At 29.7% G+C, this 24,151-nt stretch overlaps 1 protein-coding gene and 1 long non-coding RNA gene across 6 annotated transcripts in view; both read right to left on the bottom strand.

The window, feature by feature from the left end:
* Nucleotides 1–24,151, bottom strand: part of LOC123263719 (ELKS/Rab6-interacting/CAST family member 1) — a 64,799-nt gene that overhangs the window by 3,467 nt on the left and 37,181 nt on the right. For 2 of the 5 annotated variants that reach the window (XM_044726662.1, XM_044726664.1), the window contains 13 exons: nucleotides 12,607–12,618; nucleotides 10,090–10,257; nucleotides 9,274–9,441; nucleotides 7,740–8,003; nucleotides 7,238–7,627; nucleotides 6,783–7,085; nucleotides 6,428–6,580; nucleotides 6,196–6,342; nucleotides 5,981–6,120; nucleotides 3,717–5,904; nucleotides 1,870–2,127; nucleotides 1,595–1,782; nucleotides 1,362–1,419 (listed from right to left, as the gene is read on the bottom strand). In XM_044726662.1, coding sequence (XP_044582597.1) covers nucleotides 1,362–1,419; nucleotides 1,595–1,782; nucleotides 1,870–2,127; nucleotides 3,717–5,904; nucleotides 5,981–6,120; nucleotides 6,196–6,342; nucleotides 6,428–6,580; nucleotides 6,783–7,085; nucleotides 7,238–7,627; nucleotides 7,740–8,003; nucleotides 9,274–9,441; nucleotides 10,090–10,257; nucleotides 12,607–12,618 — 4,437 coding nt within the window. Of the gene's footprint in view, nucleotides 1–6; nucleotides 1,182–1,361; nucleotides 1,420–1,594; nucleotides 1,783–1,869; nucleotides 2,128–3,716; nucleotides 5,905–5,980; nucleotides 6,121–6,195; nucleotides 6,343–6,427; nucleotides 6,581–6,782; nucleotides 7,086–7,237; nucleotides 7,628–7,739; nucleotides 8,004–9,273; nucleotides 9,442–10,089; nucleotides 10,258–12,606; nucleotides 12,619–24,151 lie in introns of those variants that run through there. The other 3 variants (XM_044726666.1, XM_044726667.1, XM_044726665.1) reach the window with 3 other exon arrangements.
* On the bottom strand, nucleotides 17,314–23,077 carry LOC123263723. Its single transcript, XR_006509214.1, has 2 exons — nucleotides 21,925–23,077; nucleotides 17,314–17,452 (listed from the first exon to the last, which is right to left on the bottom strand). It is a non-coding gene; the product is annotated as an uncharacterized LOC123263723 (long non-coding RNA).

The following is a 24,151-nucleotide window of genomic DNA, read 5'->3' as shown; positions in this document are numbered from 1 at the left end:
TTGTTGTAATTTTATTTTATTTTTTTTTTTTAAGTACATCGTGGTACGAGACGTAAAATTGTGAGGAAATTTTATACAGCAAAAAAAGGAAAAAAAAACCATGATAATTAATCGATTTCTATTGTGATGACTAATTTATTAATTTTGAAAAAGAATAAACTTTTTGAATGGTTGTATTATAAATTATTTTTAACATCGGTCACTGTTTATTGTTCATCCGTTAAAGTTATTTTATTTATTTTCTAGTTATTATTTATTTATTTATTTTTTAATAAACTATCATACTGTTGTTTTTTAATCGTAATATATCCGTAATCGAATATTATAATTTAAAAAAATTTTTTTCAAACTATAAAGTTTTCAAATATCTTGAGAAGAACTCAAATGATTAAAATTGTACTTTTAAGATCAGCTAAAAAAAAATAATCTAACTGTCGACAACAACTTAATTTTATTAAAGAGTTTAGAATTTTAACATTCTAGAATAATTCGTACTTGCGCCACTAAGTAGCTAAAATGTATATTTTATTCTTGCAAGGTTTTAAGCACGTCATTTAATATTGAAGTCCTGTAAATTTTAACGACAATGACATTGCCCGACCTCGGCACTTAAGAGAAAAAAATACACTGTTTATTGGTGGTCACAATATTACTCGTCCAGGTAAACTAATTGGCTATCACGGGGAGTAATTAACCAGTTTCACTGATGACCCGGAGTGTTGCAAAGTATAAAATATTTGTCTGAGGTATAAATTCGGACACTGTAACGAATACGTTCGTAATTTTTATTGTTGCCGTTGATTTGTTGATAAATTGTTTATATGTTTCACCATTCTTTTTAACTTCTCTTTGTCACACTTAACTATTCATTTATTATTATCTTTAATTTAATAGTTATTGTTAATAATTTATTATTATCACTATTATTTTTTAATTTTTTAATTATTAATACATTAATGGTCATTATTAATTCACGTAAAGTCGTACATTTTTAATCAAATGTCCTGTCATTTAATTTTTTTATCATCCTGTATAAGTTCTAATAAAAAGTTTTATAGTAAAATTTAATATTCACATATTAACCACTCTCAATAGCAAATTGTACTAAAAAGAATGGAAAAAGCGTCCCCAACATAAGAGTTGCTTTAGAAGAAGCTTTTTAAGAATCCAGCTGGACCCGCCTGTTTATGTTTTTTATATTACAACCATTCAATAAAGAAGAAATAATTTTTTGAATAAAATAGTAATTAAACGTGTTACAATTTTTATTAGAATCCATGATAGCGTGAAAATAATTAATATATTGTTAATGTTAGTTATATTAGTTGAATTATTGATGGTATAAAAAAAGATTTACTGACCTCTTGTTGCTGTGCAGTTGTGGCTTGTTTTAATTTAGCTTGTGCGGCTTTAAGAGCGCTGAAATATTACAATAATAATCAAAAGTGTTGTTATTATTATTATATTAAAATAAAAAAAAAAAAAAATGTAGCATAAAAAGTATGTTAATTCATAACATAACAATAGAGAGAAGAGAGAGATTCTGTTGGCCTCAAGTTTATGAATATTTTATACTTAAAAACTAAAAACTTACTCTTGAAGTTCGCGTATCTGTTTTTCTTTCGAATTTTGTTCTTCTTGCGTCATTTGCATGAGCTGAAGCAATCTCTCTGTTTCCGCCGAACTTCTTCCAGCTTCTTCTTTCGCTCTTTCCAGTTCTTTTTCTGCAGTGTCCAGTGCTTTTTGCATTTCTGCCAGTCTTTTGTCTGGCGATCCACCACTCTGAAATAAAATTTATTGTCATACATTTACGGCTTAAACTTATATATTATAAATTTAAAAGATATTTATCTAAAAGTTGTTATATACTTTTTGAAGTTGTTGCTCCAATTGATCCATTTTTGCTTTTCTCTTTTTCAAGTCCTGGTCTAAAGTTTGTAGTGCCCTTTCTTTTTCTTCAGCAGCTCTCATTCTAGCGTCAGATGTTCTCGCGCGTTCCTCCATCTGCTTCCTCTGCTCTTCCAACTGACGTCGATGTTCTTCTAATTGTTTTCTTTCCTGGCTAGTATCGGCGCCAGGTTTGGCTCCGCCAGCTTGGAGTTTCTTGTTCGCTTCGTGTAGATCCACCTGTGTGATTTTATAATATCATAATAACTTTTCTTATAAAATTATCTTGTCGTTGTATATAAAGATTTTTCAATAAAAATTTTATAATACTTTAACTACTCATATAAAAATGTTATAAAATGCGCAAATAAAAAGCTTCGCACAATTCCTTTACACGAGTATTATCTCATAAATAAAATTACATTTAAACTTTCCAATAACTTCACTTAATGTATAAAACAACTAAATATCAACTCATAAAATCATAATGATACTTAAAATATATAAATAACATAATCATAATAAATAACTTAAATTAAAATTATAATAAAATAATCAATGATCGCATCACATTAAATTACAAAATACAAACAAATGTGATTTCGTGATAACATAAAATTGACACTCACGTACATACATTATGCATTTTACGTTTATCATAATAATAATAATAGTAATAATCATAACAAAAAAATTTTTAATGCTTATTGATTAGAAAAGGATTTAGTTTATCGATAATATATACACATTTATAATTACTCAGATAATTAAGTTCGTTCGTAACTTTATAAATAATATTATTACAAACTTTTAATTATCTCGAAATCGTATTCTAATAATTAAGTTCATATCAGTAATCAAAATTAATTAATAACCCATAGTTAATTATTAGGTTAATCAAATATATACATACGATAATTAAGTTTATTACGCAATGACATTATGTACTAATTGGCTTATACATATAATTTTTCATTAATTTTATATTAAATTAAATACTTTGTATAACTGAATCCTTTTCATTTAATACATAATGTAAATTAATACATCAATAAAAATATTAAAAAGAAATAAATAATGAATAATTATAAATAAATAGTTCAAAAATTCAAAAACTACTTAAGCTACATTCCCAAGAAAATAGTGATAGAAACGAGGTAGTTTGTAAAATTATTAATCAATAATAAAATAAAAAGTAAATACAAGATTAAAACTCGTTGCTTTCACCAAATTCGAGTGCGTATATGGAGATAAAAATATAAAATAGTAGCAACTCTGAACAATAAAGGAATAAAAAAACATGGATTTATGGTGATAATAGATTTAAAAAAAAAAAAAAAAAAAAAAAAAGTAAAGTAAAGAGATAATAAAAATGTTGATGTATAAAGAGAGTGAAAAAACAAAATTAATAGCTAATTCGTCCAGCCGACGAGGGCAGATGATGACGATGAACAGGCGACGTCATATATGTGGTCGATGTAGATTTGCATTTACGTATATTTATATACACATATATATAACAGTGGGTATATTTATATATACATATATATATATAATAAATATATATTTTATAATGAATTAATATATTGGTGTGTGAGAGAGATAGAGGAGAAGATAAGACGAAAAGTGTGCAGGCGCAAGTGCAATCAAGATGGTGAATAAACCATTTGTAATAATATATATTGTTGCGTAAGTGTAAAAAATGTTTTTATTTGATTCTCTAAAATCTTTGCGCTGCTGGTAATGACAGGCCATGAGCAGACAGACTTAATAATTGCGTAGGTCATTAACGACATAATCAGGCTTTTGTCTGCCAGGCAACCTCTAACCTGATTTCTTTCGAGTTCCTGCACCAGCATCTCAAGTTGAGACTGTAGTCGCTCGCGCTCGATGATCGCCTGCTTGGTTTCCTCTTGTGCTCGCTCCAAATCTTTTCGTAATTTATTTGCTTCTTGTCCGCTGGCACCATTTTGCTGTTGTTGCTGTTGCTGCTGCTGTAGATGGATCTGCATCTGCTGAATCTGCTGCTGTTGTGCATGAAGTTGACGCTCTGAATTTTGAACTCTCTTCTGTAATTCATTGGCGTTTCTCTCCGCAGTATCGGCACGTTGTTTTTCCGTCTCGCAAAGTTTTCTCCATTGTTCAACCTGCGCATCGTTGGCTGATGTTGCTCCTGCCGACGCGATTTGTTTTTGTAATTCCTGAACACATTTTTCAGCTTGTTCAGCCCGCTGGCGTTCTTTGTTTTGATTCTGCGTGAGTGTTTGAATTTGCTGAGTGAGACGTTGAACTTCCCGCATTTGTGCTTCTAAAGTTTCTTTGGTAGCACGATCAGGTGCTTGTTGCTGCTGTTGTTGCTGAAGACGTCTTACTTCTTCGCGTTGTTTATCGAGCTCAGTTTCACTGCTGTTCAATTCCTGTTGGAAGTTCATCAACATATCCTGTGACTTTTCTAATTGTATTACCAATTGGTCACGCTCTATTTGAAGTTGTTTCGCTTCGGCTTCCAATTTTTCGCGCATCTTCTCAATCTTCTCCGAGTGCTTCTCGCGGTTCTCGAGTATCGCTGCCATTTTGTCGCGCTCACGCAACGTAACCTGAAGATCATGTTGGAGTTTCGCGAACTCTTCATTACCAATAACTTGCTGTTGCTGCTGGATACGTCGGAACTCTTGTCTCAGGGTGTCTCTTTCTTCTCTCAACGTCGTGAGCTCGTTAAGTACTCTTTCGTATTCCTTCTTAGCAGTTTCAGCAATCTCTTGATGTTTAGCTAATAACATTTGTGATTTTTCAAGCTCTTTAGCCAATCTACCTGCCTCAAGCTCAACTTGATCTCTCGCTACAATAGCTTTGTCCAAACTAGCTCTAAGCCGTTCAACTTCAATACTAGCACTCTCGGACCTTGTTTTACCTTCAGTTTGCATTAATCTTTCAAGCCTCACGATTTCAACCCTGAGCTTCTCGTTATCAGCTTCAAGCGCGTCGCACTTGGCTTTTATTTTATCATGTCGATCACGTATTTTTTCAGCTTCAATTCGCGCCCTCTCAATTTCTGACCTGGATTTTTCTTGATTAGAGTTAGCTTTATTGGCTTCTTCACGTGCTCTCTCGAGTTGTAATTGAGCCTCATGTAATTTAGCTTCTAATTCCGAGTATGCAGCTTGCATACGTTTTAACTCAGATTCACGTATCTCCAACCTCTCCCTCACTTTTTCCAGTTCCTGTTGTAGCCTACTACCCTCGCTTTGCCATTTCTCCTGCTCGAACTGGTATTTACCTCGTACTCCCTCTGCTCGTTCTAAATCGGCTCGCAGTCTTGATGCGTCCTGTTCAGCTTTTCTCGCCCTGTCCAGTTCCGCAAGCGCCTTATCCAGTCGATCCCGCAGTCTCTCGACGTCCATTTTAGCCCTCTCATGCTCGTCCTTCTGACGCTCTTGGCTCTCTTGATATTTACCAAATCGTGCGGCATATCTATCACACTCTTCACGAGCTGTTTCTGCTTCTGAGCGTAATCGTTCAGCTTCCGCTTGTGCTTTACGTACCTCAGCTTGTTGTCGATCGTGTTTCTCATACAATTTCTCAATTTCCATCTGCATGCGTTGAAGTTCTTCTTGCGATTTTTCAGTTGCTGCTTGTGCTTTACTTAACTGTGAGTGTGCTCGTTCCAATTCGAAGCTTATTCTTTCATTATCCGCTACCAGTTTTTCACGCTCATTTTGCAAGCGACGTAATTCTATTTGTGATTTTTCGTACCTCTCACGAACCATTTCAAGGTCTACTGATAGGCGATCTAAATCGTCCTTTGACTTTTCTTCGTTTTCTTTTGTTCTACCTAATTGAAGTGCCGCACGATCATACATTTCTTGTACGCGTGCCAATTCTTCTTGAGCTTTTCGTGCTTCCTCACGACTCTTCAGAGCTAAATGTGAATTCTTTTCTGATTCTAACTCCAATCGATCCTTTTCTGCTTCCATTACCTCTATTCGGTTCTGAAGGCGGTACACTTCACTCTGAGATCTGAAACATTTTTCATAATTTCATAATTTTTAGTTCAACTACTAATTGTTGCTATAATTATTTTCATTCTATTTACCTGTCGCATTTAGCCATAAGTTTTTCAAATTCTTTGCTCGTATTTTCACGCTCTTCCATTGCTTTTGATAATGCATATTGGGTTTTGTCAAGTTTTTCTTTAAGGATTTCAATCTCTGTCATTGCATCATCCCGTTCCATCTAAAAATAATATTATGCAATCATATAAATTAAAATGACTCATTCATTTTTAATAACAATTATAATATTACTTACGGATATTTTTTGATGAGAGTTATGTGCTTTTTCCCATCTATCTTTTACTAAATCTAATTCAGAAAGTGCATTATCTTTTTCTCGTTGAAGTTTCGATACTTCTTCTTGCAGACTGTCGCGATCTTTTTGCAGTCTTTGAACAATTACCTGCAATTAACCCAAAAATATAAACGTACATTCACACATAATTAACAATTCTTTTATCATTATTAAAATTATTCAATAATAATACTTGTGCTTTTTCATATTTATCCTGTAGACGATCGACTTCCAATTGAATAGCTTCTCTTTCTTTTTGCATTCTCGAGGACTGTCCTAAGGCTTTGTCTAATTGACTTTGAAGATTATCAAAGTCGTAATTTTGTTTTTCTTTCTCCATTTGCATCTAAAATGAATATTTTTTTATTTTTTTACAAATACCATCAAATCATCAAAGAAAACGACTACTAATTAATCCACCACAACTCGATTATTTCATTTAATACTAAATTACAGTAGCAAGAGTTAATTAATTTAAGTAATAAAATTCAATAAGTACATAATATATTAATAAAATAAATTAAATTCCGTAATTAAAAAATGCTTACTCGTCTTATTTCCGTTTGTGATTTTTCCAACCGTTCTTGAAGTTTATCAGCTTCACTCTGAGCTTTGTCAAGCATATTCTGGAGTCTTTCTTGCTGCAACTGAGCTTTTCCGAGAGTCGCTTGTGTTCTCTCAAGTTCTTCTCGCGCTTTTTCCAGCTCAGCCACTGCTTTGTCACGTTCAGAATGTAATCTAGCAACAGTGGACTGTGCTCGATCATATTCTTCCCGCAAACTGTCTTGTTCTCCCTGTGCGTTTTCTAGTCGAGCTTTTAACCTATATACTTCACCTTGACTTTTTTCAACCTAGATTTCATTGAAAAAAAAAAAAAAAAAAAAGAAGGTTTCATTTAATTCATACCGATTAGGTAATAAAAAGCAATTAAACCCAAGTAGGCAAAGTGTAAATATTTGAAAGACAAGTGAAAATAAAGATAATAAATATCGGTGAAAATAACCTTCTCTTGAAGAGCAGCAGCTTCAGCTCGAGCTCGTTCATTATCCGCTTGCGTTACTCGCAATTCAGCTTGAGCTCTTCTCAGTTCTGCTGCAGCCTTTTCAGCACGCTCTTGAATCCTATCCATTTCCTGTGAGGAGTTAAGTGTACCTCTACCAAATGTACTTGACGATTTTTCAATATCATGACGTAATCTTTCATTTTCTAGTTCCAGCCTAGTGAGTCGCTGTTTGGCTGCCTCCCAGTCGGCACCGCTACGGCCCACCTCGGATGCTGCTTTGTCCAACTCAGCTTTACTTTTGCCGAGTTCAGACTGTGAACTCTCTAGTTTAGCCTCCAGGCGATCTTTTTCTGCTTGTGCTCGTTCCAAACGTGCTCCAAGCTTCTCGACCTTTGAGAAAGAAAAATAAAAATATAGTTTAGTAAAAATGTTTTTATGGACGTCTCAAAAATTTAGGCAAAGAGTCTTTAAGTGTAGGAAAAAATTTTTTTTTTAAATATACCTCGGATTCAAGAGCATGAATCTTCATCTTATACTCGGCAAGTTCACGCTCGTGGAGTTCTCTTTCTTCTTGTTTTTCCTGTTCAGCACGATCTCGCTGCTCTCTTAATTGGGTCATTTGTTTTTCCTTGTCCCCGATAGCTTCTTCAAGGCTGCTCAACGCACCTTCGCTATTGCAGTGATGAGCCTGCATCGCGGTCAGACGTGCACGCGCCATATCCACTTGGTTATCTTTTTCTTTCAGCAAGTCCTCGAGGTTTTCAATCTAGATAATAAGCAAAAAACAAGATTTATTTCATGACTTGCTACATAAAAATGTTTTATTAGTAATAAAAATGTCGCAATTAGTATGAAAAATTCAATTAGAGTTCTCATTTAGTACAATCAGCCCCTTAAACTTGTACTTCATATATGAAATAGAAGATTCATGTATGCAAAATTGTTATTAATGTTTAAGCCATTCATTTTTATTAGAAATTATTAAAAAGCTAATTTTATGTTAGTGGACATAAGCACATAAGTTCTGTTAGAGAGAAATTTACGGTAAGAAATGTTTAAATTTATGAAATTTACTCAGCAATGTTTACTTACTTTATTGATTTATAATGTAATATTTCTTTACTCAATTATTTTAATAACTGAGTCCGTTGCTTTATTTATTGACCATGTTTCGTATTTTTTATTAACGAAAATAACATCATATTCTTACTCTCATTTATCATACAAAACATATTTGAAATTTAATAAGTTATCAGTTACTTGTGTATAAATTTTTTATTACCTATAAAAGTGTAGTCTACCTTCTAAAAATCAACCACATGGTTAAAATAAGTCGACTACAATATAGAGTTGCAGTTTAAATAAAAAAGATGAAATGCTTAATGTTACTAAACTAAAAACTACTTACAATATTTGTACAAAAATAACAATAATTATAAATTATAGTATAAACAATAAAACTTAAAATGTATAAAAAAAAATAATTTATTAACAAGCAATTATGTATCTGTGGAAGTTTCAAATTAATCGTTATTAAATTAGTATCAGTTGAAAAAAAATTCTGTATTTGATTTTACGAATAGAACTAGCCCGCATGGCGAATCAAAACCAATATACTTTCAAAATTTTATTTCAATTTTATAATATGTTTCAGAATATTGATATGCTATTTATTTGTTAAATTCTTTGATAAATAAAGTAAAACTATCAATATTATCAAGAAGATAATTTTTTATTTAAATTTACATCAATGTGATACTAGTTTAATAGCAGTAATTACATTTGTTTACATACACTTGAACACATTAACAACAACAGTAGAATAACAAAATTACTTAAAAGAAACTTAAATTATACTTTCTCACTCAATCAATCATATGTATTTACAAAAAATCATGTCTTACAAAAATAATTAATCGAGTTGATGTAAAAAGAAAACTACTTTTATGTAAAAATATCTCTTGATTTAAATGATAATAATAATAATAATGATAAAAATAGCTAAGAGATAATAGATAATAAAATAAAAAACCCACCTTTCGTTGAAGAACATTTATTTTGCGATCTTTGATATCCATATGATCTTTGAGCTCGGTCAGCTCAGTATTCATGCGATTTCTTTCCTGTTGTGCTTGCAATACAGCCTGAGTTTTCTTCTCAATCAGTCGATTCTTCTCTTCAAGTCTTTGTCGCATTTCTTCAACCTATTGAAAACGAGATAAACGCGTCTTTAAGATTAACAGTATCTGATAAATTTTGTATGAAGTTATGTGTAAAAGAAAATCTAGATTCACGATATAGATATAGAAATAAGTATAAATGTAAAAGATAAAGATTGGAAAAAATTCACAGTAGCATTACTTTGATGACCTACTTCCAATCTCTGACCTCATTCTGTACATCTTCGATTTGTCTCTTGGTAAAGCCATATTCGGATTCAACTCGGGCTTGATATTTTACGATTTATATTAGTAACTTTATTTTTAACCTCACAAAAGCTTTAATTTTTTATCTCATATCTCGTTTCCTTACAAATCGATAAAGTATAAATAGAATTATAGCAATTGTTACTAATATTTACAAAAAAATAAAATTAATTAGTACAGTTATATTTAGATAAAATTAAATTAATTCAAGTGTAATGAATGGAATATATAACAGTAAATTAGCAAAGTTTGCGAATATATGAAGAAGAAGTAATTAACAAAGTTTAAATGGTAACTTTAAAATCAAATCAGTGAATTTGAAGTTAGAATAAAATTAAATTTATTTATAAGCTCAGAATGAACTATTTTTAATATTTTTAAACAAAGTAAAATAGAAGATAGATTAAGCGGTAAAAAATTTCTTACATCAGCTTGGAGCATGTTATAGTGCTCTTCTTTAGCACAAAGTGACTCCTTAAGTACGGCAATATGTCTCTGGTAGTCCTGGTGCTGTTCCTCGAGAGTCTTCATCTTAGCAGACATTCCAAGAATCTCCTGATCCCTACGCTGAACCTCCGTCCTGAGTTCGTCCAGCTGTGAAAATATTCGTCGTGCCGACCAAAAACAATCAGTCTCACCATAGCTTCATTTTTTTCAGCCATTCCAGATCATCGACTTTGGAAGGCTTTCATTGTTTTGTTATTGTATTTTTTAAAATATTTCTGCTGTTTTAATTTTGCATTCAGGGTTTACTTTTGCATGCTAAAGCATGAAGATAATAGTTTTTATCTTTAATTTTAAACGAAATTATTTTCTAGTCCTACTTTTAAATAATTTTATCTTCATACTTAAGCGAAGTTTGCCGCATGCAGCATTATATCATTGACAGCATGTGTATGTACTTTAGTGTGTGTAAATTATATTGTATAATTCAATCGTAATATTAATATGATTCATATATTTATATAAATCCTTGGATCTTAAGATGTGTATCTCAGGGTGCAGGTCTTTCTATTTTTTTTTTTTTCATAATATTTTTAAATGTATTTATTATAAATAAATACATACATTTAATTTGATATTTTTTATAAAATATCAAATTTGAATAATTATTCTACATTTGTCAGCGTAATAACTCTGACGAAACATATCAAAGTTTAATAAAAGTAAATTATCACTTTGATATTTAACGTCAAAAAAGCATTGTGTATCACTAAAATTCTATTAGCTAACCACTAACTGTAACGAACATGTCTTATCACATTTTAATTAATTAAAATTTTAATATATTTGTATTATAAAAATAAAAATTTGTATTGGTTTATATTGTAAAAAAGAAAACATGTGACAATTTCATATACTAATAGCAGTGTTTTATTCACTCTATTGAATATATTGGATATCCTATTGACAACAAAATTTATTATGCACCGAAGTACTTCGTGAATTCTCAGAGTAAAATTATTACAAATTACACTTTGCTAAATTAATTTATTGATAATATCGTAGCTAGTTTAATGCTATCGAATATTGTTTATTATTTACATTTATTGATTTTAGAATTATGTTAATCATAAAAAATGTTATTTCCATTAAAATCCAAAATATTTCATATAAAATATCTATCGTATTCAGTTCACAAAATTTCTTCAGTGATGGAACAATCAAATGAAGCTTATATGATCTAAAAGAAAACCATACACAACAGATTTCTTCAGACTTTGTTTTTATTTCAATGCTTTGACAATAATAGATTGACATAGTAATTAGAAAATTATATTTAAGTAAGTTAATTTCTTCTAACAGTCTTTTATATAATATGTATAATTGTATATGTTCTATTTTATATAATAATATTTTAATCAAATGGTAAAAGAAACAAAACAAGTATTAAAAGTTAAAAAATAAACAAACCTAAAAAAAAAATTGAAACCCCTATCGAGTTTTTCCGTATAACTATTCGGTTGCGCTGTCAGTTGGTGAGTTTTTTGAACTGTGAATCGAATACGATAATTGTATCAATAGGTTTTATTTCTTTTCACAATAATATCGAACAAAATAAAACATCTGGCTGGAAAATTGGCTATTAATAAAAATTTCTTCAGACGACTACACAATAAATTTTTGCCTATAGAGGTATCACAATATCACATCTTTTGCAAATAACCAAAATATAATATTAATAATTATTAATTATTTACAAATTAATTATTTTAAAATGATAAGACATGCTTGTAATTAATTTCAATGATGAAAATTCCTGTGATGAAAACGAGCAGCGAGTCAATATAACCCTGCAAACGAAATGGACCAGAGAGGATATGATTGTCATATAACAACAAAGGGAATGCAATAGAGGGAAATAACAATGTTGTTTCGTAAAACGAGACTTTTTTAACAAAAGTCATGACTCATGACGATTTCTACGAACAATCTATAGTACACTACCTCGCGATAATGAGAAAATGACGTACAAGATAAAAAACGGTAAATATATATATGAAGATTATTATTATTAGATGATATTGATGACTTTGAAAAATATATTTTTATCAAGCATTATTAATCAAAAAAAATTGTAATGCGATATGATTGATAATAATAATATTAATAGTAATGATTCTTTACTGAAGATTTATAATGTAACAAATGTTAGCGATACTGTATGAATTATTTAAAATCTGATAACTGATAATATTTATTAATTCTGAGACATCTACTGAATATTAGAAATAGGTAAAAAAATTTAATTGACATTACTCATTTTTAATAAATATGTAGTTGAATAAATTGGTAAAATGTTACATTTAGTAATAATTACGATAATCCAGATACTATGGAAGGATGCCTCGTTTAAGCAAACGCAGTGATAAACGAAGGAATGGGTGCTTGGAGAAGAGCTTGGAAGTGCTTCTCAGTTCGACGAGTGACTTATATCCTTACCTCTTCAGAAAGCTAAAATATTTTCGGGACCATTTTTAATATGCTTCACACGCTTTTGGGCACGACGATATTCCATAAAATCTCGTTATTTTATTTTAGTTTTTTTTTTAAATTATTCATTATTTATTGTTAAATCAAAATATTTGCATTAAATTATTATTTAAACAAATTTTTAATGAAATAAAAGTAATAAATTAAAATAGAAAACGAGAATAAATGGAAGCGACGGCCACTGTTGACGTTGTCTTATCTATAACTTAAGCTTAAAATCTTTTTATTTTAAAAAGTACAACTTAAATGCTAAAAAAAATTATAATCAAAGTGTCACATTTGGTTTATCTAACAATTAATTTCTTTTAATTAAAACGTTAGATTTTTTTGTTAATTTAATACAAAATTTTAAACTCAATACTCGAGACAAGATATTATTTCTAATTTTATAATTACAATTTTTACTCTTATTAAAATTCGCGTTTTTTAATTTTTTGTATCATGTAAATACTTTTTATGTTTGTGAATAAACGAAGCGTTAGGATTATGTTTACTAAAGAGTATGTCATCAAAATATTTATATGAATATTAAAGTAAAACTACTTTTTAATTTTATTTTTATATTTTACTGTATTAATTAAGTTTTTTTTGTTTGTAGATTGAAGTGAGTCGCGGAAAAAAACCAAACAGACACTATGAAAAAATTAGCTTGCATAAAAAATTACGAACGTCACTCGTAGATTAAAAAATTTATATAATTATATCTCACGGCTCAAGTAATGCTTCTTTGTAATTAGCTTAATTATCGAGTGTTCGTTTGTAATTTTATTTTCGAGTGCGGCAGATAAAAGAAGAGAGAGACAGATTTAGCGTTAGAAAAGAACTAGAGTACAATCATAAAAAAATATAATCAATAATTACCAATTTAATTGATAATGAAGTAGAGAAAAAAATATTATACGTATAAATAATTAAACAAAATCATTCAATAATAACAGTAAATCATAAAATAGAGATCAGAGAAATCGAAAGAGAAACGTCATTTTTAACGAAAGCATTTTTTGTGAATTGCGCGCGTTCATGCTCCATGCACGTGAACAACTTCGGGTACACATGCTAAAAATTAATTATCATCTTATTTTTGTAATTAAAAATTAATATTTATTATTTTCCTCGTCACGTTGGAAATGTTTTATGTGAGAAAATGTTGTGCTAGATTTAATGGCGCGTGAAGTACAATAGAAACAAGTAAGATAAGAGATACGTGAAGATATATTGATAGAAGAATGCCAGTGGAATAATAAAAAATAAATAATGATAAATAAATAAAATGTAAGTGTTGGCTTTGGGTTTAATAGAAGCATTACTGTGTGATAAAGCATTTTTCAAAGTTATGAGGATGATTGCGTGAGAATAGCCATACGACAAAAGCTTTATTTTTTTATGTTCAGGCAGCTGATTCATAAGTTAGATAGTAATTTGTGAAAATGGTGAAAGTAAATAATGAAAATTTTTTATTTAAAAAAAAATAAATTCTTTAATGATTAGCGAAACCCAAAAAATATAATAAAATTAACATAAGGAATAAAAATAATAATTATGCAAAATATTTATGATTATTATCAATTTATTTGAATGTGAGAATTATTCGGAATTTAGAGAAAATTTTTGACACGAATATGCTAATGAAATATTGCAGTGATGTAAAAAAGTAAGATACTTTGACAGAATGATTTTTTTTTTTTTTTCTTTCCATAAATGATTGCCGATTTAATGACAGTGAGGTTGAAAGCTAGTGATGCGATGAATGATTTTAAAATCTATTACTAATTTAAATATTTTAGGAGAGGTTTCATTGATACTTTTGGCCAAATTTTTAATTTTAAAGAATTTATTGATCAACGTATTGGTTTTTTTCACATCAATATTAAAATAATAATTTTGCCATGTTTATCATTATTTTTTAAAAATATTATTTTACAATAATTTATTCACTCCATCATATTTTTCAAAAAATATTATATATTTTTTATTAATTACTAAGATGAAGTAAACTACCATTTACATCACTGTCAAAACTTTCACGACCTCAATTAAAATTACTGTCATTGTTAAAGTTGTAATTTTAGATATATTTCATAGTTATAAATAAAATGAGGATCGAGACGTTAAAATTTAGATGTTAAATAACGAGTGACGTTATTGACATTATTAATCAAATAACTTTAAATATAGTAATGACATTAGTTATCAATGCATCTCTGTTTATTTTATCTATCATATAAGTTTATTTTGCCGAGCTAGGATATAGAACTTGCAGCAAAGCATATTTTTTATTTATTTTAAAACATAAGACGAGACCAAAAATCGAGACACGACTTTAATTCCACGAATTCCCTACTAAAATTCGTTGGTTAAATAAAGTCATGATTATTTTTTGCGGAAGAATAAAGTGAGTTTTATTTCTCGGTTTCTCACGATTATCACTTTAAAAAAATTAATATCACGTGATTAATTAATATATAATATCGATATTCGAACATCATTTCTTGTTAATCTTAAAAAGAAAAATTATTATTTTGAAATATATATCTGGACATTTAACAATTTTAGACATCTCAAGGGGTCAACAGTTTCTAAGGCCTAAAGTTTTATTTTTCATTATAGCTACTTTAGTTTCTTTAGGTACATTAAGGATTCGGCAAACTACACAGCCAAAAAAACTTTCTTATGATTACGGTAGTTTTTGCACACCTTAAACGCGAGCTGTTTAGTATCTTCTGTTTATATTCACTTTATTTTTTATGATGTAACCACATTTAACTATCTTCATAGCTTTAGATACATTTATAACTTGTATCAAAATAAAATTTTTATAACATTTTCAAATACAGTCAAAAAATAACCGACTATTATTATAAATTTCCTAGATTGTTTTGTAAAAAGTTTCAATTAATTTTTCAAATCAAATTATTACACACTTGTGGTTAAACGTGTATTTGGCGCGTTGTATTTTGGATAATGAGCGCTTAAGGTGTGCATTCAGATTTAAAACCATTTAAAATCCTTTTTTAGTTTTCACTATTAAATTAATCTTTTTTAAACTCAAATATATTCAATTTATTTATCAGGATACGTCAGATCATAAAATACTCTACCACTTGCTCGTAATAAATATAAATATATATATATATATATATATATATATATATATATATATATATATATATATATATATATATATATATATATATATATATAACTTTAGAATATATACTCTTATTATTTTTCCTTTCATATTGATAAAAAAATAAATGATAAACGGGAAGGATATATTTTTGTAGGTACAGTAGTAATTATTTAAAAGGATTAAGAATATATAATATGTAGATATTTCTTTTTCGAACACGGCTGGTTTATAATGTTATTTAGTTGCCGTAAAAAGACACAGCAACGTATAATTGGCTTAATAAAAGTCTAACGGGGTATTAACCCATCAAGACACGTTACGCTAACGCCTCATTATTTGGCATTCAGATAAATGCATTTTATTAATATTATATATTACTTTCGGCTTCATTCAATATTTATATAATAATAATAAGAGTAGTCATTTATATAAACAAATAAGAAAGCAAATAAAAAATTTTTCACAGTCCCACCCTAAAAACGGAAGTTCAAAACATGGGGCTCAAAAATTGATTTTCAAGATTTGTTATAGATAATTTACAAAATATCTAATAAAAAAAGGAACGGGTATTGTTTTACTTAACAATATGTATAGCAGTATTGAGCTTGATATCAGTTAATAATAATAATAAATAATAATAAAAATAATAATAATAATTAAATGGTAATAATATTAAAAAAAGAGCTCTAGAAAAATTCGCCACCGATTCCCTCACCTCCCCTTGAATGGACAACAAAGACAGATCATAGATCACACAGTAGCCAAAGTAGTCTTCCGCCAGATCATCCAGATTTAGACTTAGATGGCGTCGTTCTTTTCGATGCGGACGTTGTTGATGAAGAAACTTACTTGGCGTTTAAAGTTGAGATCGTGCTTGTTGAAGGTGTGAGCGTGCAAGGCCAACACGCCAGCAGCAGCTGGTTCTATATGCTTAAGATGCTGGTGAATTTGATGCTGGTGTTGCTGGTGATGCTGCTGAGGATACTGATGATGATGATGATGGTAGTGATGCTGCTGGGAGTGATGCCGCTCCGCATAAGGATTAACGACCCCTGTTGACAGCCCCGAGGAAATTCCAGTGAGACAGGAGGCTGATGGACCTGTCGAAGAATTCGCGGCAATTGAATTGGTTAGAGTCGAAGTTGGAGTTTGGGCTTTTGGCACGAGGGACGACACTGTGGAGGGTCCACAAGTAAGGACAGCTGACTGGAGACTCTCGAGTGCGTTGGGTAGTGACAGTGAATGCCCCCTAGCGGACGTTTCGACGATACCTGATCCGCAGTGCTGGACCCCGGTGGTAGATTTTGAACCAATTCCGCTGGGAACAGCCGTTGCCTTTAGCAGCTGTTCCCTCAACTTCCCACCGCACTCACGGATCCGCTGCAGTTCCGCCTCCAGCAGACTGACTTCTTTCTCCAGGGTCTGAATCCGGGCGTCTTTAGTTTCCAAGATGGCGGTGAGAGTGCTGCTCCCTGGAACACCCCCAGGTACAGCGACGCTGCCCCCCAAATGGGTCGCTGTGCTGGTTAACAATCCCCCGTAATCTCCGAGACCACTGATGATCCCGCTTCCGGCAACAGGTGCCCCGGATGAGGCTGTCGAGGCATAAGCCAGTTCCAGCTGGGTCTGGAGGCTCTTCAAAGTCTCGTTCGTCGCTTTGAGCTCCTTATAAACAAGCAATATCAGATGTTACTGGCGCTTGTCCTGACTAATGATAGTATCATTATTATTTATTAGTATTAATATAACTTTACTTAATTTTATAGTTATTATTTTATTTTATTATTTCTTTATATCTTGGAGTTTCGTGTTTAGTTGGTGATGATGGTGGTGATAGTGGTGCTGTGAGGAGATTTCAAATCGATGCGTGGCTAGATTGTTCTAATTATTTATCAACTATTACTAGTTGTTGTTATGTCCATTACATTAATTGTTCATTCTCTATTATCATTACTTTAACATTATCTAGCCTCGCTCGATTGTTAACCGCCTCTCAGAGGAAGCGGTACTCTCGCAGTCCCGGTTGACGAAAGAATAGCGACGTTCCCTTTACTTGCTTCAACTTGAACAGCTCGATCCAGATTTCTTCCATTTAAATTATAATAATTATATATTCATATATATATTTTGCTTCACTATATTACTTTTTACAAGTAATATTCACTTATATAGTGAGTGTTACTATCAAACATCATCGAGATCGGAAATTATTCGCTTCCGGTTCACAACTAATAACTTGTGGATCTTCAATTATATCAGGTAGATTATTTATTTATTTTTTTTTTTTTTCGTTAAATTTAAGCACACTAAATTCAATCTCGACTTTCCGAACGATCGTGTTTTATTATTTCTTTTATTTATTTTTTAATCCATTCTTTATACAAAATTTATTGTAATCCTCTTGATGAAAAATATCGACGCCGGGCGACGCCGCAGTTCTTTCGCCCACCGCGACGTACGGCCGACATTTTGTCCATTTATGCATTCACCGTTTTAAAGTCTATTATTTTATAGTCCATTTTTATTTAAACATTTCACAACAGTCACTTTCGTAGAAAAAAACGAAAGGAGTTAAGTTTTATTTCGCAATGACAATGCAGCTACGGGAATACCCGCTTCTGCCTGCCAGATAATGTTCCGGTGGCGCTGCTGTGGACAAGATCTCATACTACGGAGTTTATGCTCAAAAATGTATAACTACTTTCGTTTAAAATATTGTTATAAATATTTTTTTACAGTAGTTTTACATTTTATTTGTGCTTAGATGTATCATGAATGTATCATAAAACACGATATACATCAAATAAATATATAAATATACCTCAATTGCTTGTTGAAGGTAAAAATTACTTTGCCTGATTATATATTGTTAAATCTAGATTTGTGGATGGCGGATTATAGATAAATTTATAAATTATTAGTTTTGAAGCTGGTTTAATAAAACTAAATTAATATGCGGTTGAAAATAGGTCGATATTTAAACATATACTTAACACGATCATGCTGGAAAAATCTCATAGAATATTATAAAAAAAAACTTGAAATATATTCTATAAGATTTTACATGTGTATTTGTCTACGAAACTCATCATTATTAAAATTCACCAGAATCTATGAGATCTTATATGTAGTATTAGTTCCTTGTAAAATCTCATCATATTTAAATTATATATATTAGGTGTGCCAAAATTTAATTTCCATGAGGAATCTTTTAAAATTGGAATTTTTTGAGTTCCGTTTTTATCAAGAGCTGTGTTTGGACATTTCCTGAGATATTTTGGGGGGAAACGATTTATTTGATTTTCATAGCTATGAAATTCTAGAATTTTTAACAGGAGCTTTGTTTGGGCACTTCTGGCCAAATTTTGAAATTTCAGCGGAAATGCCGAAATACAGCTCCTGTTAAAAGCGGAACTCAAAATTCCAATTTTAAAAGGTTCCTCACAGAAATTCAATTTTGACACACCCTAATACATATATATTAAGGTGTGCCAAAATGTAACTTCCGTGGAGAACCTTTTAAAATTGGAATTTTGAGTTCCACTTTTAACAGCAGCTGTGGTTGGGCATTTTCTGAGATATTTCGGGTTGAGAGAATTCATTTGATTATTTATAGGATTTTTAACAGGAGATTTAATTGGGCACTTCCGGCCAAATTTTGAATTTTCACCGGAAATACCCAAACTAAGCTTCTGTTAAAAAATTCTATGAAAATCAAATACATTGTCTCACACCAAAATATATCAGGAAATGCCCAAATGCAGCCCCTGTTAAAAGCGGAACTAAAAATTCCAATTTTAAAAGGTTCTCCACGGGAGTTACATTTTGGCACACCCTAATATCTATGTTTCTGATATAATTTAAATTTACTTATTCAAAGTGAAAATATTAAAATTTTTATTGATTTTTTAAATTTGAGGGTAAATAAACGATCAATGATTATGATCAGGCAAATTAATTTATTTTCTACTTTTAATTTCACGCAATATTTTAATAAATAAATATTTATATATCATTTGTTGTCTTTCATGTTTTGATATGGTTTAAAGTATGGTTTTCAGGTAAATGATTGAGTGTTATGTCTTATGAAATAAGCGCGTAATTAATATATTATTGACAATAATGTGTGTGAAAACAAGAAAAGTTTAAAAATAATGATTTTGAAAAAATGTTCTATTTAAACATTTAAAAGAAAAGTGTTCAACGGACGGCGAGAAGGAACGATTAATTTTTGGAAAATTGAAAGTCTATGTATATAAGCATATGTTTATGATCATAGAAGTTGTATACATTCAGTGACATTTTAAGTGAGATGAGTCGGTGCATAAGGATTTTTAACATTCCGTTTAACTGTATTGTCAGTGTTTATATTTAATTTTAAGTATTTGGTAGGGGTGTGCGAATATTCGAGTTTACGAATAATTCGCCTCGAATTCGAATCGAATTATTCGATTCGAATTTCGAATCGAATATTCGAATAGTTCGAATAATTCTAATAGTTCGAATAATCCGAATAATTCGAATAGCTCAAATAATTCAAACAGTCGTTTTCTGTTAATAAACTTATTTTTAAAATTTTTAAACTTTTATTTACGATAGTAAAGTCTGCTTATTATTTGTAATAAATATCTCTTGGCGTATTCGGACTCCCCGCCTCGGGGCACCTCGCCATTTTGACATTTTTCCGGGAAAATTCAATTTTTTTAATAAATGAGATCTACGGGCACGATAGATCAGACATTAAAAAAGTGTAAATATAGACTACATTTGAAAATTCTATAGCTTTATCTCTAGCTAAGATTATTTAAATTAATTTATTTTTCTCTTAACTGAAATAAATTACGTCCATAGCTATATTACATTATAGTAATATTTACATAGCCCACACGATTTTTTTATGTATTTTATATACTCCACAAATATGGGAAATATCATATAGGTATATAAAATATATGAAAAAAATCGTGTGCGTACTTAAATGAAAGGTTTCGATTAGCGTAATATTAGAATGAGCTTAGATCTTAAAAAATGTCAATAACTAAGAAATGACATTGTATTTTGTCTACTGATGATATGTTTAACGATACAAGCTCATCCTAGAGTTACACTTATCGAGATCTATCATTTAAATATCCTCACGAATTTTTTATATATTTTATATATTTCACAAATATGATAAATATCATATCTATAAAATCTTGTATTAAAAAGCTTATGCGACGTTTTCATTGTTGTCGCTTTTCATTTCTACCTTTACACACTTTCAATGTATGAACCATCGTGTCGTAGATCTCATTTAAAATAAAATCGAATTTTCACGGAGAAATGTCAAAATGACGAGGTGCCCCGAATACACCAAGAAATATTTATTACCAATATAATAAGCAGCCTTTACAATCATATAATTATGAAGACTCCTTTAGTCAAATAAAATAAAACGAATTAATTTTTACATAAAAATTAGTTGGCTTATCGACAGAAAACGACTGTTTGAATTATTTAAAATATTCGAATTATTCGAACTATTCGAATTTCGAATCGAATAGTACTATTCGATTCGATTCGATTCGAACACTATTCGCACACCCCTAGTATTTGGAATAGAGAAGTGAATGATTGTGTATACAAAATGAAATCGAGCCGAGAATCATGCGTGCATAATAAGATAAATAAACATCCTTATGGTAATTATTATATAATATAAGTATTAAGATATTACATGGAAAAAAATAATCGGTTGACTTGATTGCTTTTTGCGATAGAGGCTATCAATAAAATTTGTTGGTTCTATTGAAAATGTCGGTTTAAATTTCTTGACTCAATAATTCGTTAAAATAAATAATTTTTAAAAGAAAAATTTCCATATCTGATTCCATTATGGTAAGCAAACAAACGAATAGCTTCACTTGAATTAGAGAAAAACTATTTCAATCAATTCAAACAATTCTTCAGACAAAAGAAAGTAAATTGTTGGAAATTTTAAAGAATATATGTTGTGTCAAGAACATAAATTCTTAAAAGAAGTATTATTTCTCTCAGTGTACTAGACATTTAATTTAATGTTATATTGATTAAAACTACTTTAAATGTATAGTTATATCTAAGTACAACTTCTTTATACTTTTATTTAAACTTACCTACAACCAATTTTAATTTTTTCAAGAGGTGAATTTATAATCTTGGTATAACGATGAGCTTATTTTTAATTGACTTCGAATCTGTACTTTTAAATTATTAAAACCGATATTTTCGGTAGAGTCAAGCGATTGCTCATTTTTCCGTGTATAATGATGATAATAATAAGTATTTTACTTTGCTCTAAAATCTAGTTAATTTTAAAACTAATAAAAAACACACTGGTTGACTTTTTATACCACATAAATCGCGCGATTTGCGGCTTGGTTTCTTTTTGCGTTTACATTTATATACGTGCTGTTATGTAGATTATTTGTAAATATCGCGACATACACTGACATAAATACACAAATAATGAATTATAAAATGATTTGTATACCTTTTTTTTTTTTTTTTTCACTGAATGATAAATGTGCGATTATCGTGAATGAATAAATGGAAGTAAATATCTTTGTTAGGAATTAGATAACTAAAAAATGTGTTCATGATTAATGATTACAGAAATATGTATGAATAAATTCAAAGCAATACAATTATACTATATACTCGTTTTAGTGTATTAATAGAAACAAAATGCCGGCCTATTTTGTCTGACAAAAGAAATATTGTTTCAAAATAATTTTAAAATTTCGATTATTTTTATCCATTTTAAAAATCATTATATTTACACGGAAAAAAATTATGTAACAGATAAATAATTAGTATTAGATTGAGTAAAAAATTCGAGATACTACACCAAAATTTTATATTTATTATTGCGCAACTGCGGATTTTAAAATTGCCATTTTTTTGAAGATTTATTATCAAGATTAGGGGGTAAAAGTATTTCTCACTCGTATGATAGTATTGTTGCTTTTTTTCCATCTGTATCGTTGAGCTTGCTGTATAGCAACTTTAGGCACTTTTTAAAGTTTTATACTTTTATAATGTTTTTTAATAAATAAATCTTTTCAAATTTTTATCAGTCAACATTGTCGAACAATTTTTTTCCGTGTAAAATAAAACTAGAATTTTCGATATGTTGTTTCAGAGCGACAAGAACATTTTTAAAACCGACGCACAAAAGTATTCTCGACATTGATATCTTACAAAATGTATGAAAATGAATGAGTTCGATTGTGTAATGTTGAGTTTCATATTGTTGATTTTTGTTCAGTTATTTACGTTTTTTTGAATATTGTCTTGAAGGATTTTGAGTATCGATGAGTGTACCTGCTTGGTCCTTCGTCGTTTTGGTCTGCCGCGTGCTTCGATGGCCAATAATTTTTTGAGTTTGTCCTAGAGATGCGAGACGGATATTTGTTGTTGTGGTTGTTGTTGATATTGATGATAAAGATGACGATGAAGAAGATGGCATTGCGTAAGATATACATATTTTGTTTGTTTCAATAATATTTTAATTTAGGAGAGATGAGAGTGACGGTAAGGGAATAAATATGCGAGCATGAATTTCTCATCAGTTCTTTTTAAAAAGGTTTTTTGTCTAATATGTTATTATTTTAAATAAAATAAATAACGTTCCTACACATTCAAAGCAAGTCATTCCACGCATTATTGTTCAGCATTTTATTTATTTTTAGTTGTTGCCTTAATTATTGACTTTTATATTTAAGCTTTGCTGATATTGTTAATTATTGTTTTCATCCTCGGAAAGAATTTAATATTTTTAATTTGGTGGTCTTTCGGCAGAAGTGATAAAGTAAATTAATAAAATTAAAGAGAATAAGCGGATTAGCGATGAAAAGCTGTTTTTTATTTATTTTTAGATGAAATTTACACTCTTTGCTGCGTTACATAGGAAGTATTCACGAAAATTAATTATGACAATTATTAAATCTTTAAGAAACGTTAAGTTTCATTTCATGCTAATGCTAGTACTAATTACACTTACTATTATATTATTTACATATTTCGTTTTTTACGTACATTAAAAATTATTTTTTACAGTAATTAAGAAAAATGTGTAATTTATCGTAAAATTAGAATTTAATCTCTGTAATAAATTGATTACAAATTATTCACAAGTGTGAATAAACGTATTTATTGTTTTTTTAATTTTTTACTTTTTTAATTTCATTGTATGAGACATTTATCTTTGCTTTAATATTTTATGTACAGTTCTAAATAAAAAAAACAATTAATTTAGTGAAAAATAATGATATACATAAGCAACTGGCTTAAATTTTGAAATTGTAGAATTTTTTTATTTGTTAACCAAGTATTATTGGA

This window comes from Cotesia glomerata, linkage group LG4 (genome assembly GCF_020080835.1).
Source record: "Cotesia glomerata isolate CgM1 linkage group LG4, MPM_Cglom_v2.3, whole genome shotgun sequence".
Taxonomy (NCBI): Eukaryota; Metazoa; Arthropoda; class Insecta; order Hymenoptera; family Braconidae; genus Cotesia; species Cotesia glomerata.
Note: the sequence above shows the minus strand (reverse complement) of the source record. Positions and strands in the feature narration are given on the sequence as shown.